Genomic DNA, 16,830 nt, shown 5'->3' with positions numbered 1-16,830 from the left:
GACTAGAGCTGTATATAGTATAGCCCAGAATTGACAGTGGTACCCAAGCAAAACGCAGAGGTACCAGATACCTATTAAGATAAACTATAAAGAAAACTCAGGGCTTCCCTGGCGGCTCAGTGGTAAGGAATCTGCCTGCCAATGCAGGGAGCACAGGTTCGATCCCTGGGTTGAGAAGATCCCCTGCAGGAGGAAATGGCAAACCACTCCAGTATTCTTTCCAGGAAAACTGGACAGATGAACCTGGTAGACTACAGTCCACGGGGTCGCAAAGAGTTAGAACGACTTAGTGACAAAACAACAAAGAAAAATCAAGCACTGATTAGATTTGAACAAACTCTTTTCTACTTAAGACAATGACCCCCAACTTAGAGACCACCAGCTCCTACCAGTTTCCAAGTGATGAAAAGTAGTCTTCAAATCCACATACACACCCACCCAATAGACTAAAGAAACACTTGCTTCTCAAATATACAGATGACTGTTCCTCAAAAGTAAATAGTCTGTGATGTGATTAATAAAATTCAAATACATTCAAAGAAAATACTGAATTTATAATTAGTTTGCCATTAAGTATTTTCTCAGCTAATATACAATATGTAAACTACTCGTGTGAGTCCTTGAAATTTGGAGCCTTATAAAAAGTATCTTCATGTCGACAAAAGCATTGAGAGTGGCTAACCTAAGATTCTACCCTAAACTCTCCAGACAAGGTTAGATGCACCTGGCTTCTTCTGGCTGCGTCTGTATGTACATACATAAGTAGGCTGATCTCCATACTTCTTCCACAGTGATGAATAGCAAAAATACAAGGATGACACTAAGTTTCACTCATGTGCAAAAAAAAGAATGGATTTTCATTTGGAGTAATAAATCTGATGCAACAAAAGCAAAATAAATATATACATGCATACTAAAATCCATTAAAAAAATAGTAATTTAATTGAGCAGAGCCCCTCTGTAGATAAGCTGCAGAGTATACGGAAATGTTCGCTTAGCACGAGTTGCCTATGAGCTTAGCTAAATGAGCCCGTGGGGCTGCTTTCATACCTGCTTGACCAATGTCTCTCTGTAAGGAGCTCCAAGTTCATGAGCCAAGTGGACCTTCTTTAAAAACAGTAATAACATATGAAGAAAAAAAAAATAGGTATGAACACGTCAGCAAATCTAAGGCAGGTTGACTGCCTGGTCTTCCTTAAATTGGGGGATCTTCTTAAACTCACTTTGCTTCTTGAAGAAAAGCTGAGCCAGGATGTGGTCTGCGGTGGCCTGGAGATAATCGTCCATGTCAAGGGTTTGCAACTGATAGTGGAAACCAAGAGAAGAGGTGTCAGCGCCAAAGTACGGCCACATATATCCTACAGCCAGCAGGGCATTTTCAGGACATTAGCTGCATGGCTATGTAACACCAGGAGCTGTGAAATCCTGCAAATGGTCCCCTTGTGCTTATCTTCTCTTGCCAGGGGGAGCTCACCTTTTCAACTCCAGGAATAAGGAAAGTGACTGATGGCTAGAGATGCCAAGGCATCTCTTTAGAAGGGACCTCCATCCCACTGAGCTGGTTCTCTTTAAAGAGGGAGCACGAGCTTCTGCCCACCTAGAAGCAGGGATTATTGCCCAAAGGGCCTCCCCAGGCTCCACGCCCAGAGGCACATGATGGAGGCTCACCGGGAGGCCCTGTAAGCGGCCCTCCTTCTCCGTAGCCAGAGACAGTCGTTTGTCTCTGCCTCTGGGGCAGGGTGTCCAGCTGGTTTGACTCTGTCCGCCCTCTCTCCATCACTATCTTCCCGTCCTTCTCTCTGCTCCCCTCCCGCTCTGACACCACCTCCTTTCTCAGCCAGCCTCTCAATTTCTGCATGTATGTGGGTCTCTCTGTGTCGCTCACTGTGCTTCTCTGTCTGCGTGTGTCTCTGAGCTTGTATGTCTTTGAATCTCTCCGTGTGTGTTTCTCTCTAGGTCTGTCTGCCTTTCCCTCTCCTGTGTGTACAGGTCTGTTTGTGTGTGGGTATGTATGTGTCCGTGTGTCTCTCCTCCTGTGCCTCTCCCTATGGGTCTCTGTCTGTGTTTGTGTGTTTCCTTCTGTCCATATGTCTCTGCGTTGCTTCTCTGTCTGTGTCACTCTCCTTGTGGTTCTCCATCTCTATGTCTGTGCATGTCTCTGTCTGTGTGTGTGTGTGTTTCTGGGCACGTATGTCTCCTCTGTGCTCCCATCTCTCATCCTCTGTTTCCTTCTGGGTGTGTGTTTCCATCTCTCAGACTGTCTCTCATCCTCTCTCCCTCCTCTCTTTTGATGTTTTTCCCTTCTTTTCCTATTTATATTGGATTTGATTTTGCTTCGTGATTTGTTCTTATAATAACTGTAGAGAATAAAGACCAAGGCGGGGGGCAGTAGCAGTGCAAGTACCAGCTGAGCTACCAGGGAAGCCAGTGTATACCTTGTTTTGCATCATGTCCCCATGACTTGTTTATTTTATAACTGGAAATTTGTATCTTGTGAAAAGTGAAAATGAAAGTCACTCAGTCATGACCGACTCCAAAAGTATGGGACACCAGAATCCTATCCCTCACCTTCCCCCGAGCAAGTCTACAGCTGTTAATAGTTTTCTAGTACGTATCTTTCTCAAAGAGCTCTCCATAAACCTCACCCCAGGTACCACCAGAAAGGTTTGGAGACTCAGAGAAGCAGACTCTGGAGTTTTCCAGTCTCCCTTAAAGAGGGGAAGTGTCATCATAGAAATGAGCATCACCCAGCAGGACAGGCTCGCCTCTTGGTGTAGGTCTTGTTGATGAAACTGCTGAATCCACACTGTGCTCCCCACTGGAGATCTTGCTGGGTCTCCACGTGGGAAGAACCATGGCCTGTCTGTTTCTGGACCTGCCCCAGGGGTCCCCAGACTCATAATTCTCACCCTGTCTCGGCAGGGAATCTAGTCCTAAGATCTTTTTCTAAAATCTAAGTTCTACTATTTATTCTTATTCTTCAAACACATTATTCCAGCTAATTAAGGAACACTGGGGTGAATTTTTGAAAGCAAACAACTATTTAATATAATAAATAATTTCTCTTAATATGGGTTTTATAATACAGATCATGGTATATCAGATTTGCTTCAAACAATGATGGGAGGGAATGCTACTCCTCCTCAGGAGCACTGCTGAGTCATACTTCATGCTACTTCGTGTCTCCTATAGTTTCTTTTCATATACAAGAGACTTTCTTTTCCTTCCTCCCTCTTCCTCTTTCTCTTTCTCCCTTATCTCTCTACCAAAATTTCAGAAGAATAATTTGGCCATGCTTACTTCACCTCCTCCCTCTCTGTTTGGGAGCTGGCAAAGCTTCAAAATTCAGGCTGTGTTTCTGTTTCTCTATGCCATAAAGTATGTAAGAGCTCACCTCAACACCAATCCTGGCCAACCCAGTAGATATTAGGAAACCCACCTACCCACAGATGCTAATCATATTCCCAAATATCTTCATGATTAGTAATAGAAAGGATTTTCTAAGTCTCTGTATGCTGCTCTTTGGGCTTCCCAGGTGGCACTACTGGTGAAGAATCCACCTGCCAATGCAGGAGACTTAAGAGACACAGGTTCGATCCCTGGGTTGGGAAGATCCCCTGAAGAAGGCCATGGCAACTCACTCCAGTATTCTTCCCTGGAAAATTCCAGGGACAGAGGAGCCTGAAGGGCTACAGTCCATGGGGTTGCAAGGAGTCAAACGAGACTGAAGCAACTGAGTACGCACATGCTACTCTTTCATCTTTTTTCTCAGTTGGTTGAGAATTCGGGGAATTGAGAGAGAAATGTGATGTATTGGATCCCTTTATAACCAAATGAAAAGATTATTTGACCTCCAATTCTCCTCTTCACACATCGGTTCAGCCAGTTCATTAAACCAGTCATCGACTCAATATTCATGTGCTGAGTCCCCTCTATGACCCAGATACACTGCTTAGCAGAGGACTCTGCACATCACTGGCACTCACCAACATCTCTGCCACTGGCTTATTCTCACCTGGTCTCCAGTGCTGAAGGCAAGAATGAGAAGCAAATCCTCATCGCATGTGCTCTTAATGTAATGCTGGGTTCCAGTGGGGAAAAATATCACATCTCCAATGTGAATGTTAAACTCTGTGAAACTCTGAGCATTGATAATGCCCACCTAAGGAGGGGGGAAAAAACTATGCTGAACTGAAGCACATAAAATCATATATTCAATAAGGATAAGTATTCATAGTGAACAGATCAATAAAAGCACGTAGTTATAAAGGGACTTCTTAGAGAAGGTAAACAGTAAAAAAGAGGCAATCCTTCACGTTCACACTCCTGTTTCTGAGACAGAGTTCCACAAAACTCAGAAGATACTCTATTGAAGTAAATGTCCCTCAAAATGCATTAGTGAAATCAATACTGCAGAACTTCATACAAAAAAAGCATTAACTGCCATGTTCTAATTAAGGGTGTCAATGACATTCATTCACTAATTAGGCAGAGGATTTAAATTCCAGTGTTTTACTGCCCCTACACCCTCCTTTCCACTCATTTGGGAAAATTCAGCCTTCTGGGAGAGCAGCATCCTAAGGGTCTTCCTTTAAGAGGGCTGGAGACTGAATGCACATAAACGCACACACATGTGCACAAAGCACCTCACAAAGAACATCCGATCCTTGAAAGGAAATCTGTGGAGGATTAATGACAATGCCCTCTTCCAGTTTGGTAAAGCTGTTGCCTCTAAAAACTTAAAACTTTTGCTCCAGATGACATAAAAGGTGAATTTCAGTCTGGTCTGATTCTGTCACGACTGAGGCAGATATATGCTAGAGAAGCCCATTTTTACCTGCAGATCTTCCCAGGATCCCTATGAAAGCCCAGAGGAGCTTCTGTCAAATCACTGTAGTAAGATGATACTCTGTGTGGCTTTTCTTATGGTAATCATATAATTAATTGATGACCCAAACCAGGACTCTCTGTAGAGTCAAAAGGGGTGCTATTAATAATTTCACCAATGGGACATATGGCCACCCTACTGGGGCTCCACACCTCCCCACCACCCCCATTCATATTACACTGAGAGGCAAACAGCCAATTTCATGGTCCCCAAAGCAGAGCACATTAAATGCTTACGTTACCAGAGAATGCAAAACTCAGAAAATGTAAGCAGGTATTCCAGCCCTTCACCATTAGTGATAAGCCTCTCTATCAGTTCTGAAATGTTCTTAGAACCCTTCTCATGCTAAGAGCAAATTTGGAAGTTACCTCATAGGACATGCATGGTATCCTCTAAGGAAACCATGCCCAGAAAGCCATGTGCACAAAGTCCTATTCTATTACCAACAAATGAACCAAAACAAAGAAATACCTCCTTGTTCGCTTCCTTCTGCACTGAAAAGGAAAAAAAATTGTTCACAGAGAAATTACCTTTGCACATCCACTTATTACGTATCCCATTTCATTTGCATTAAAATGAAAGTGTGGCTGTCGTAATCCATTGTTATAAATCCTGAGTGTACTCAAAGTGAGGGCTTTTTGATGCTTAAGAAAAAGAAAAATGAATTCCAACATTTAGCCAACATTCAACTCAGCAATTTAGCAATTCATATTATCATCGTAGTAACTAATATTTATAAAGCCCTCACTGAGAACAGGCAATTTTTTATATCCTTTACAGTTATCATGTCACTTATCCCTTATAACACTCTTGTAAGATTGCCACTAACCATATGAGATGAAAATAAAGTCTAGGTTGCCTGAGTAAACTAGGGACACACCGTGGCAGAACTGGGGTTTGAATCACGGGATTTGATGCCAGAGCGGTGCTCTTAGTCATTAAACAATACCGCCAGGTGAGCATTTAAAACACATGAAAAGAGAAATCTCACAAGCCTCCAGTCTCTTTATTAATGTAACCATCCATGCCAAGAAGTTAAGCTTCCAAATTCACAATGAGGCCTCAATCCATAGTTTGCGCTGATCAAGTCAACGAGTGTTTGACTAGCTCTTTCCTTTTGCTTTGTCCAAAAAAACTGACCCAACCTAAAGCTCATATTTCATCCATTTTGATAATCATCAAAACATTTTTCTCAATTACCTGATTCAGGAACTCACTAAAAATTTTTTCATTGTGGCTCAGTTCACTTCTATTTTTCCAATATTGTGCCAACTGTATTATTCCTCCAGGAAATCGATGTTCTTTTGAGCCTGAATCAGATGAAATTTAAAAAACAAAATAAGACAAAACTACTTCAAAATGGTACCACAAACGGAGAGCCAAATGCAGTCCCAGGAACAGCCCTTCTATAGTCACAGAAGTTTCTGTGGTAGGAAGTGCTATAGCACATTCTGTGTGCTGCCAAGATATTGACCTGATCCCGCCAGATAGTTCTCCTGAAATTTCTAACATACAGTGACCTCTTTTAGGACGTTCAACTCAGGGGACCTCGTTGTACAACTAGCCATTCAGTTGTGTCCAACTCTTTGCAACCCTATGGATTGTAGCCTGCCAGGCACCTGTGTCCATGGGGATTCTCCAGGCAAGAATACTGGAGTGGGTTGCCATTCCCTTCTCCAGACGATCTTCCTGACCCAGGGATCTAACCCTGTCTCCTGCATTGTAGGTCGATTCTTTACTGTCTGAGCCACCAGGGAAGCCATGGAAAATGTGAGACTCATCCTAAATACCAATCTCTACCTCTCTCCTCGATCAGTCAATGAAGTCCTGTCAGTTAGGCAACTCTAAATCCCCTGCTTCTCAACAATTCTTTCTGTCTCACAGAGTGAGGCCACCATCATCTCCTACCTGAAAGACTGCAAGAGTCCCTGACTCATCTCCCTGCTTCTCAGCTGGCCACTTTCAATCATTCTCCACAATTCTGCTGGTCATCACTTCAAAAACAAAAACTAACACCAGCTCAGAGAGACAGCTGTGCCCTCGTTCACTGCAGCATTATTTACAATAGCCAAGATACGGAAACAATCTATGTGCCCAAGCTCACAGGTACAGGGAACAGAGTGGTAGCTGCCAGAGGCAGGCAATGGGGGTGGTTGAAGTGGGTGAAGAAAGTCAAAAGACACAAATTTCCAGTTATAAAATAAACAGGTCATGGGGACATGATGCAGAACAAGGTACCATAGTTAATAACACTGTAAAGCATACACTGGCTTCCCTGTGGGTCAGCTGGTAAAGAATCCACCTGCAGTGCAGGAGACCTGGACTCGATCCCTGGGTTGGGAAGATCCCCTGGAGAAGCAAAAGGCTACCCACTCCAGTATTCAGGCCTGGAGAATTCCATGGACCCTATAGTCCATTGGGGTCGCAAAAAGTCGGACACGACTGAGTGACTTTCACTTCACAATGCATACATTAGAGTTACTAAGATCTTGTAAGTTCTCCTAAGAAAAAAAATTGCAACTACTGATATGTACAGTGGTGATGTTACTAATAACTGGACTTATTGTGGTGATCATTTCATAATATATACAAATATTGAATCACTGTTTTATACCTGAGACTAGCGTAATGTTGTATGTCAATTACACCTCAATAAGATAATATAAAATAAATAATAAAAATAGGTAAATTAAAAACCTCACTGTATCACTCTCCTATTTAAAACCCCTTAATTGGGACTTCCCTGGTCGTCCAACAGTTAAGAACCCAACTTGCATTGCAGGTTCAATCTCTGATGGAGGAACTAAGATCCCACACACTGCAAAGCAACTAAGCCTGAGCACCTTCACTACTAAGCCTGTGCATCACAACTGGAGAGACCATGTGCCTCAACAAAAATCCTGCGTGCAGACCTTCACAGGACCTTCACTGCACAAAGATCCCATGTAGCCAAATTAATCAATTATTAATTTTAAAATAAATAAAAATAAACGCCTTAATTGCTACATGGTTGGACCCCTCCTCTCTCATCAGGCTCTTCTGCTACAGCATTGCCCAGCCCCAACACACACCCCCTCATGCTCTGAATTTTTTCCTACATTCTCATTTGCTTCCAGGCCTTTTCTCTCATTTCCTACTCTGTTGAGAAATGTGTTTTTTCAAAGTTCTCTTGACTATGCCTTACTGTAAAAAAAATAAGTAAAACAAAAACACATTACATCTTAATTCAATACACCCATGTAATCATACATATATAAATACTTAACCAAAAAGTAAAAAGCCTTCACAAAATAACATACTATACCTTTCAAGTCATAGAAGTACCTCCACACAAAGTTATCTGGAGACTGTGAGTAATTAGCATTGACAACCAGTTCTGCCAAGTTGGGAGGAAGATTGACCCCCTGATCCTCCTCTTGCTTATGGAATGTTCTAATGAAATTAATTCCACCTTCAGGCTGAAACACATAAGAGACCAAATGAGTGAAAGTGAGTGAAATTCGCTCAGTCGTGTCCAGCTCTTTGCGATCCCATGGACTGTATAGTCCATGGAATTCTTCAGGCCAGAATACTGGAGTGGGTAGCCTTTTCCTTCTCCAGGGGATCTTCCCAACACAGGGATTGAACCCAGGTCTCCCACATTATAGGCAAATTCTTTACCAGCTGAGCCACAAGGGAAGCCTAAGAGACCATATAAGATATCTGTAAACTAAGACTCAGCACAGCTGAATAAATATTTTAAATTTTAAAAAGGAACAAAGTACTGATACATGCTACAACATGACTAAACACTGAAAACTTTATGCTAAGCAAAAGAAGCCAGACACAAAAGGCCACATATCATATGTTTTCATTTATATGAAATAGACAGAACAGGCAAATCCACAGAGAAGGCCAACTAGTAGTTGCCAGGGCCTGGGGGTAGGAGAGAATGGGGAACGAGGGAATGATATTTCATTTCTTTTTGAGGGAATGAAAGTACTCTAAAACCAGACAGTGGAGACTGTTGCACAGATCTGAAAACACACTAAAAGCTTTGAAACTATATACTTTAAAAAGGATGGATTTTACAGTACATGGATTACATCTCAACAAAGTTGTTATATTTTAAAGTGAATGTATATAAATTTCATTGTATAATGTTTTGATCCCATTAAAGTTGGTTAACCTGCAAAAAAAAAAAAAAATGTCCAAAAAAAAAGGTATTTGTGAAACATTCTACAAATTTTAGCAACAGAAGAGGACAGCTGAGGATAGGGTAGCACTGACACCAGTGTGGTTTTCAATGGCCCAGTCAAAACAGCTGACCTCAACCACCCCAAGATTTGTGATCTTTATGAAAATGTTCCAAGTGTTCAATGGATTGGCACTGGTATTTTGTGTTCAATATAAACTCCTGTAAAAATATACACTGGTTCCCATGCTTAACAATACTCTCACTCTAACGACTCATTTCTTCTACTTCTCCCTAAAACGTTAGAGCAGATCTAATGCAAGATAAATCTCAGAATCCCACTATTGAAGTCCCGAAATTTACCACAGAACCCCTCCAGATTGCCATGCCTGGACCATCTCCAGTTCTGATCACCGATCTGCACTTTCAGCATCTACATGTGACCCTCTAAACCCAGCACTATCAGCAGTTTCTCCAGTGATACTGAGTGAGATCAAAAGCAGCTATTCCTCAGGAAAAACTGTGGGCTCCTCTGCATTAGATTAAGAAAACACAATCACATCATCTGTAGCAAAGTTCTCCCTAGATGAGTTTATGGTTTTCCAGAGATGAAAAATTATAGTAATTTTTACTATCATAACCTTTATACCAATTCATTATATCAGTAGTTTCCGGGACTTCCCTAGTGGTCCAGGGGTTAAGAATTTGCCTTCCAATGGGATTGGAAGAGACTCAATTTGATCCCTGGTAGAGATACCACCCTTATGGCAGAAAGTGAAGAGGAACTCAAAAGCCTCTTGATGAAAGTGAAAGAGGAGAGTGAAAAAGTTGGCTTAAAGCTCAACATTCAGAAAACGAAGATCATGGCATCTGGTCCCATCACTTCATGGGAAATAGATGGGGAAACAGTGGAAACAGTGTCAGACTTCATTTTTCTGGGCTCCAAAATCACTGCAGATGGTGACTGCAGCCATGAAATTAAAAGACACTTACTCCTTGGAAGGAAAAGTTATGACCAACCTAGATAGCATCTTCAAAAGCAGAGACATTACTTTGCCAACAAAGGTCCATCTAGTCAAGGCTATGGTTTTTCCAGTGGTCATGTATGGATGTGAGAATTGGACTGTGAAGAAAGCCGAGTGCAGAAGAATTAATGCTTTTGAACTGTGGTGTTGGAGAAGACTTTTGAGAGTCCCTTGAACTGCAAGGAGATCAAACCAGTCCATTCTGAAGGAGATCAGCCCTGGGATTTCTTTGGAAGGAATGATGCTAAAGCTGAAACTCCAGTACTCTGGCCACCTCATGCGAAGAGTTGACTCATTGGAAAAGACTCTGATGTTGGGAGGGATTGGGAGCAGGAGGAGAAGGGGACGACAGAGGATGAGATGGCTGAATGGCATCACCAACTCAATGGACATGAGTTTGAGTATCCAGGAGTTGGTGATGGACAGGGAGGCCTGGCATGCTGCAATTCATGGGGTCCCAAAGAGTCGGACACGACTGAGTGACTGAACTGAACTGAACTGAGAGGCACTAAGATCCCACACACCACAGAGTAACTACTGAGTAACTACATGCCACGGAGTAACTACTGAGCCCATATGCTCTGGAGCACACGCACAACTAGAGAAGCCTGTGTAATGCAACGTCTTTGCATGCCACAACTAAGACCCGATGCAGCCAAAGAAATAAATATTAAAACAAAGTATTTTTAAAAAATACTTTCCTATAGAAGCCCTTCACAGGGGAAAATAAAGAGCAATTCAACCTCAAGGAGGTTTATGTGTTAAATAGGAAGCAAGTCATGTTCTTGAGCCCGTTACCCAACTGTTACTTTGTTGACTGCCACCTTAGAAACTCAAATAGCCATGCCCTCTTGGTGCCCATGGAATGCACACGCTCTCAGGATCTGTTCTCAGCAGTGGTTCACACCTTTAAGTGACCTGGAAGTATTCTCAGCAGTGATACAGACCTTAAGTGACCTGGAAGCAATATCCTCAGGTGTAGAAAAAAATACATCATCAACATCCAGGGTCTGAAGTTCCTCATGTGTAGAAAAGAAGAGCAAGAAAAAACAGTCTTCACTCCCCACATTCTTTATCCAGTGCACTGTGTTTTTCGGGAAGAAGATCACTTGGCCAGCTGTAACATTGTACGTGGTAATGACAGCACCATCATCAACCACCCCTACCCATGCCGTCCCCTGAAATGGAAATGGAAGAGCATATCCCAACATCAATTTAGAGCAGTGCTCTTCAACCTTTCTTCATTACCTGCCTTCTAAGGTACCATGCTAGACTGTTTTTCTAATCCCCACCCTATGAAATGTTACCATTACAGAGGTACTGGCGTATGAGACCTGTATACGGCATACACGTACTGCTCATGTACTACACACACATCTATGCTGTGGACATGAAAAGAGTGATACTTTCACCCTGCTAACAACCAGTTTTTGCCCTCTTTGGGGCAATACCACCCCACTGAACATTTAGAGCTCTAAGATCATGCTAGTTTGCAAAGACTGCAAGCACATGTGTGTGTTCATAGATGGTTGCACAGACATGCATGTGTATGCTTGTGTATGTTTGTGTGTTTGCAAACAGATGTGTATGTATTTACCAGGTAAGAAAAAGCCTACATATAATTTTAATAATAATAATAGTAATAACATAGTGCATTTACTGTTATGTCCAAGTATTCTTCTAAGGAGGGTTTAACCTCATAGATGAAGCTCTAATCTCTCTTCTTGTAAATTCTAAAATCAAGTGAATTGTCCAAGTATAAAAAAGGAATTTTATTAGCAATCAGAAATATGTCACACATAAAAACTGGCTGATCTATTAACAAGATTACCAGGGTAAGACCAAACTCTGAAAGTTCTATGAAAGCTTAATCACTCCAATTTCCCCAGTGTCTGGAACACAGAAGCCATAAATACATTTCAGAATTAATGAATTATTTGCAATTCAGGGAAGTACACTCATTTCACTTCCAGCTCTATTTCACTTTACTTCCAAAGAATTCTGAAAAATAAAAGCCACAAAAGGGCATATCATTGGCTGATCTCAGGGACTCCAGGTTGAACATCAGCAAACTAGTTCGTTATTCCAGTCCCTGCTTTTTTCCCTAAAGGGAAACTGTAGTCTCTTTGATCATTAGATCAGAGCTACCAGGTTTAGCTTTGGCTCAAAGGATGGAACAGTGATCTGAGCTTAACAATGTATGAAAAATGATTTCATACTGAAGAATGAAGTTCAAAGTGATGCCATGAATAATTAAAACAAACAGTCTAATGTTCCAAGGCACTGCTAACTGGTCTAATTGGGTACTCAGCCAAAGCCTAGATGTTGTCTATCATCCTATTATTTAAGTAGGTCTAAATAATAGCCTGAGGACACACAGCACAAATGCTCAAGCACAGAATGTGGGCAAACCAGTTACACCTGTACAAGATAGCCATGTTCGTTGGCATTGAAGTGCCAGTGAGGAGCCCGGAGGCCACTGCTTTTTATTCTCAGGGTCCCGAAGCTCATCTGTGATCTCTGGCTGTTCAAGCTGCTTCCAAAGGCCTCCTCTTCAATGCTGAGGTAGTCGTTGGCATTGTTCCTGTACCGGGCCCACTGGATTGCGCCACCAGGGAACTCAAACACCTGAAAAGTCATAGGTGAACCATCAGCATGGAGGTCATTTCCTGAGGAATGTGAGGCCACCATGGCCCCCAGAGTGAGAGGGCAGCACAGGGGAAAAAGAAACAGGGGTGAGTGGATACGGGGGTGAGTGGATATGGGAGGTCCCCCCAGAAAAGAAGAGAAAGAACAGGTCTGCAAGCTCCAGGAGACAACAGTGCCATCAGTCCCTGTTAGACAGAAAAACGAACACCTATCTTGACAAGAGAACACAGGGCTTTCCATCTGTCCGCCTGCACCTCCCCCCTCCAGCCAGAGAACCAGCTACTAAAGCAAAGTTCAGCCCAGAGCCAACATCCACCCACCTTTCCCCTTTTCCATCCCTCACTTCCCTTCATCCAAACAGCCCATGGCTACTTCTTTCCAATGAAGAGAGAACACAGCTTAGAAACAAGCAATGGGTGCACTGGGACGACCCAGAGGGATGGTATGGGGAAGGAGGAGGGAGGAGGGTTCAGGATGGGGAACACATGTATACCTGTGGCGGATTCATTTTGATATTTGGCAAAACTAATACAATTATGTAAAGTTTAAAAATAAAATAAAATTAGAAAAAAAAAAAAAAGAAACTTTGAAATCATCATTTATAATAGATGATTCTTTTTCTTAATACATGTGATCCATACCACAGAGAAGGCAATGGCACCCCACTCCAGTACTCTTGCCTGGAAAATCCCATGGACAGAGGAGCCTGGTAGGCTGCAGTCCATGGGGTCGCTAAGAGGCAGACACAACTGAGCGACTTCACTTTTACTTTTCATTTTCATGCACTGGAGAAGGAAATGGCAACCCACTCCAGTCTTCTTGCCTAGAGAATCCCAGGAACGGGGGAGCCTTGTGGGCTGCCGTCTATGGGGTCGCACAGAGTCAGACACGACTGAAGTGACTTAGCAGCATACCTTGGATTTAGATAAATGATTAAGAAACTGAAATTTTGGATCAACAGCCTTTGGCACCATGGGAATTGCTGTTTGCAGAGATTGGGCTCCGGGTTCTGAATGAGGCTGAGGGTTGTTGACATAAACCAAGGAGACAATCAGGACTCCGATCACCGTGGTAATGGTGCAAGCCAAAAGACACACCAGGAAAATGCTCATCAGTGACCACTGCTTCGTCTTTTCCTGGAAGAAATTAGAAATTATTCTCCACTCTTGAGGCATCAGAAACATTGCCAACTGTCTGAGTTTGGTTTATTTCCTTTTATGAAAAAAAAAAAAAGCACATTTATGGGATAAACATACCGAGTAAAATGAGAGATGTGTAAATCAGTACACACACACACACACACACATACACACACACACACACTCACAGTATGGTCAGGCCCCATAAGATGGCTGCTCTCCTGCTTTCCGTACAGCCCTTGCCCCACTCTGCCTCACCCTTCCCTGATGCGCACGACTTCCTCCCCTCCTAAAGGGAAACTAATCAGTAACCACATGCATGATCGGCCTGACCCCCACTAATGATCGTTCCAGCCCTTGGACCACATCAGCTCCGGTATGTTCAGTCACCACGGAGGAACAGTGGCCCTTGCAATGGTTGCTAACCCAGAGCTGTGGGGAGATGCATTCCAACAGTCTCCCTGCAACCCAGGAGCCCTTCTGACATCATGCCCCTTATAATTGACAGCCCCTCCTCCCCTGTGCAGGGAAAATCGAGGCTGTGTCCGCCTGCCCTCGGCAGCACCCAGCTGGTGTCCTTCCAGGCCCTCAGCCTCTGACCTGTAAGACGCCCTGTCCAGTGCACCACTGATGTGTCTGCTGCTGACTCGGGTTCTCTCTTCAGTCTAGCAGCTGGGCAAGTGCAAGGACTGTAGGACATTCACACATAGCCCATATATCAGATGACACCCAAATAAACAAGAATAAAAATAAACATTTGAGGACTGGGGCACAGAATAAATTAAGGAAATTAAGTACTAGGAAATTAAGTACCCAGCTAAGTACTTCCAAGTCAGTCAATTAGCCCCTATTTACCAGTTTCTTCACCTGAAAATCAATGAGGTTTTAAGGGGCTATTTTCTAAGAATGTTTTGGTTCCAGAATGTACAAATGCATTTATGTGTACAGGTACATGCATCGGAATAAGTAACATATCAGTAACCAATCAATGGGCCTGACCTGACAAGTCTCTGTCTCTCCCTCCCTCCTTCATTTAAATAGCTTCAGTAAATTCCCTTCAATAATAATACATATTATCATGTGTATTACCTATATGAGGTCCTAAGTCATCACTCAACTCTAAGTCACAGTATTTCCATGTATATCTATGTTACTACTTCCTGGTTTCATGTCACAAATATATGCTATAAACAACAGTATTATTTCTGAGTTACAATCCACATTACTGAAAGCTGCCAAGAAAATACTCACCCCAACCTTTGAACCAACTTGCCCTTACTCCTCTGACCACTAAAATGACGATTATCATCAATGACGGCAAGGAGTCCTTTTCCACTGCTCTCTGAGTTCCTGGTCTTGCTCTCTGAGCAAGTACATTTTTGATCACTAATAATTCTAACATAGATAGTCTTACTTTGAAAGTGAAAGTGAAGTCGCTCAGTCATGTCCAACTCTTTGGGACCCTGCGGACTGTAGCCTACCAGACTCCTCCATCCATGGGATTCTCCAGGCAAGAATACTGGAGTGGGTTGCCATTTCCTTCTCCAGGGGATCTTCCCGACCCAGGGATCGAACCCAGGTCTCCTGCATTGGAGGCAGATGTTTTAACCTCTGAGCCACCAGGGAAGCCTTACTTTAACACTCATAAATATCCAAAAGAACACAAATAACAAAGGTTGGCAAGGATGTGGGGAAAAGGGAACCCTGTACACTGTTGGTAGTCACTGTGGAGAACAATACGGAGGTTTCTCAAAAAACTAATGATGGAACTACTACATGACCTGGAGATTTCACTCCCAAGTATATATTTAAAACAAAAACACTAAATCAAAGGGATACATGCACCTCAATGTTCATAGCAACATTATTTACAATCTCCAAGGTATGGAAGCAACCTAAGTGTCCATTAACAGATGGCTGGATAAAGAAGATGTGGTATATATACAATGGAATACTACTCAGTCATAAGAAAGGAACAAGATTCCCGCCATTTGTAGCAACATGGATGGACGGGGAGGGCACTGTGCTAAGTGAAATAAGCCAGACAAAGAAAGACAAATACTGAATGATATCACTTATATGTGGAATCTAAAAAATACAACAAACTAGTGAATGTAACAAAAAAAGAAGCATACTCACCACATAAAGAGCAAATTAATGATTACCAGTGGGTAGGCAGGGGAAGAGCAATGGACTGGGGAATAAGAGTACAAACTGCTGGTGTAAGACAGGCAACAAGGACGTATTATTATACAACAGAGAGAATATTGCCAATATTTTGTAATACTTGAATGTAGTTTTGTTAATGTGCAAAAAAATTTTTAATGTTTTAAATTAGTTAATGATATGTTTGGTATAGCATAATCATTTACCAACATATTCAGTTTAACATTGTGTGAGGGTATTATATTGAACAATAAATAACTCATTAATGCCAGGAACAACAATTCATGGAAAGCTGGGCCCCTAAACAGCTACAGGAGTTAACAGTTTAGGAGAGAAAAGGCAGGTCAGGAGATTTTCAGAATAGGACATGCTACCTTTCTTTAGAAGGTCACTTGAAGAAAACTGGCCTAAGGAGGGGCTCTTTCCTGAGATCTGCATAAAGGTTTTGAGGCAAGTAATCTCAAGATGTAAATCCCCATGTACATTCTTACCATTCTGGAGGTGTTCACCTTCCCCTCAGACACAACCTTCTGCTTTGCATCTTCATGCGTTTCAAATGCTAAGTTGTCCATTGGCTAAGAGGGTAAGCAATCCACTGAAAAAGAACAACAGGGGAGGGACGCAGCTTCAGCAAATGCAGAAACCCCTGAGAAGGATGATCATTCTTAAGTAAGGAAGTGCTTATATAAAGCTGAAAGTCAAGGAAATGAAATAAGGAAGCTGTTTCTCAAACAATAATCTTGGTTAGGAAAAAAAAAAAAAAAACCCATAGAAAGAATTGCCAAATTA

The 16,830-nt window shown here is 42.3% G+C and overlaps 2 protein-coding genes across 2 annotated transcripts in view; both read right to left on the bottom strand.

The window, feature by feature from the left end:
• Positions 1-244: 244 nt before the first annotated feature.
• LOC113882724 lies at positions 245-15,741 on the bottom strand. The gene is made up of 8 exons (XM_027525808.1): positions 13,651-15,741; positions 12,509-12,715; positions 11,035-11,265; positions 8,193-8,346; positions 6,089-6,198; positions 5,419-5,532; positions 4,016-4,162; positions 245-1,302 (listed from the first exon to the last, which is right to left on the bottom strand). Exons 1-8 carry the CDS (start codon positions 13,918-13,920, stop codon positions 1,168-1,170), a joined length of 1,368 nt encoding a protein of 455 aa, XP_027381609.1. The 5' UTR covers positions 13,921-15,741; the 3' UTR covers positions 245-1,167.
• Positions 15,742-15,954: 213 nt separating this feature from the next.
• C24H18orf54 (chromosome 24 C18orf54 homolog) overlaps positions 15,955-16,830 on the bottom strand; it is a 48,578-nt gene continuing 47,702 nt past the window's right edge. The window contains exon 9 of the mRNA XM_027525806.1: positions 15,955-16,636. Coding sequence (XP_027381607.1) covers positions 16,594-16,636 — 43 coding nt within the window. The 3' untranslated portion in view covers positions 15,955-16,593. The remainder of the gene's footprint in view (positions 16,637-16,830) is intronic.

Source organism: Bos indicus x Bos taurus, chromosome 24, assembly GCF_003369695.1.
Source record: "Bos indicus x Bos taurus breed Angus x Brahman F1 hybrid chromosome 24, Bos_hybrid_MaternalHap_v2.0, whole genome shotgun sequence".
Taxonomy (NCBI): Eukaryota; Metazoa; Chordata; class Mammalia; order Artiodactyla; family Bovidae; genus Bos; species Bos indicus x Bos taurus.
This window is presented reverse-complemented; position numbering and strand designations above follow the sequence as displayed.

Bases quoted from the DNA above. Each gene is read 5' to 3' on its own strand.
- LOC113882724 (XM_027525808.1), bottom strand. From the start codon at position 13,920: ATGTTTCTGATGCCTCAAGAGTGGAGAATAATTTCTAATTTCTTCCAG. The intron at 6,199-8,192 runs GTATAGTATGTT...CATCTGATTCAG, and splicing joins GTACTTCTATGACTTGAAAG to GCTCAAAAGAACATCGATTT. The intron at 1,303-4,015 runs GTGAGAATAAGC...TTCCACTATCAG, and splicing joins CCTTCAGCACTGGAGACCAG to TTGCAAACCCTTGACATGGA.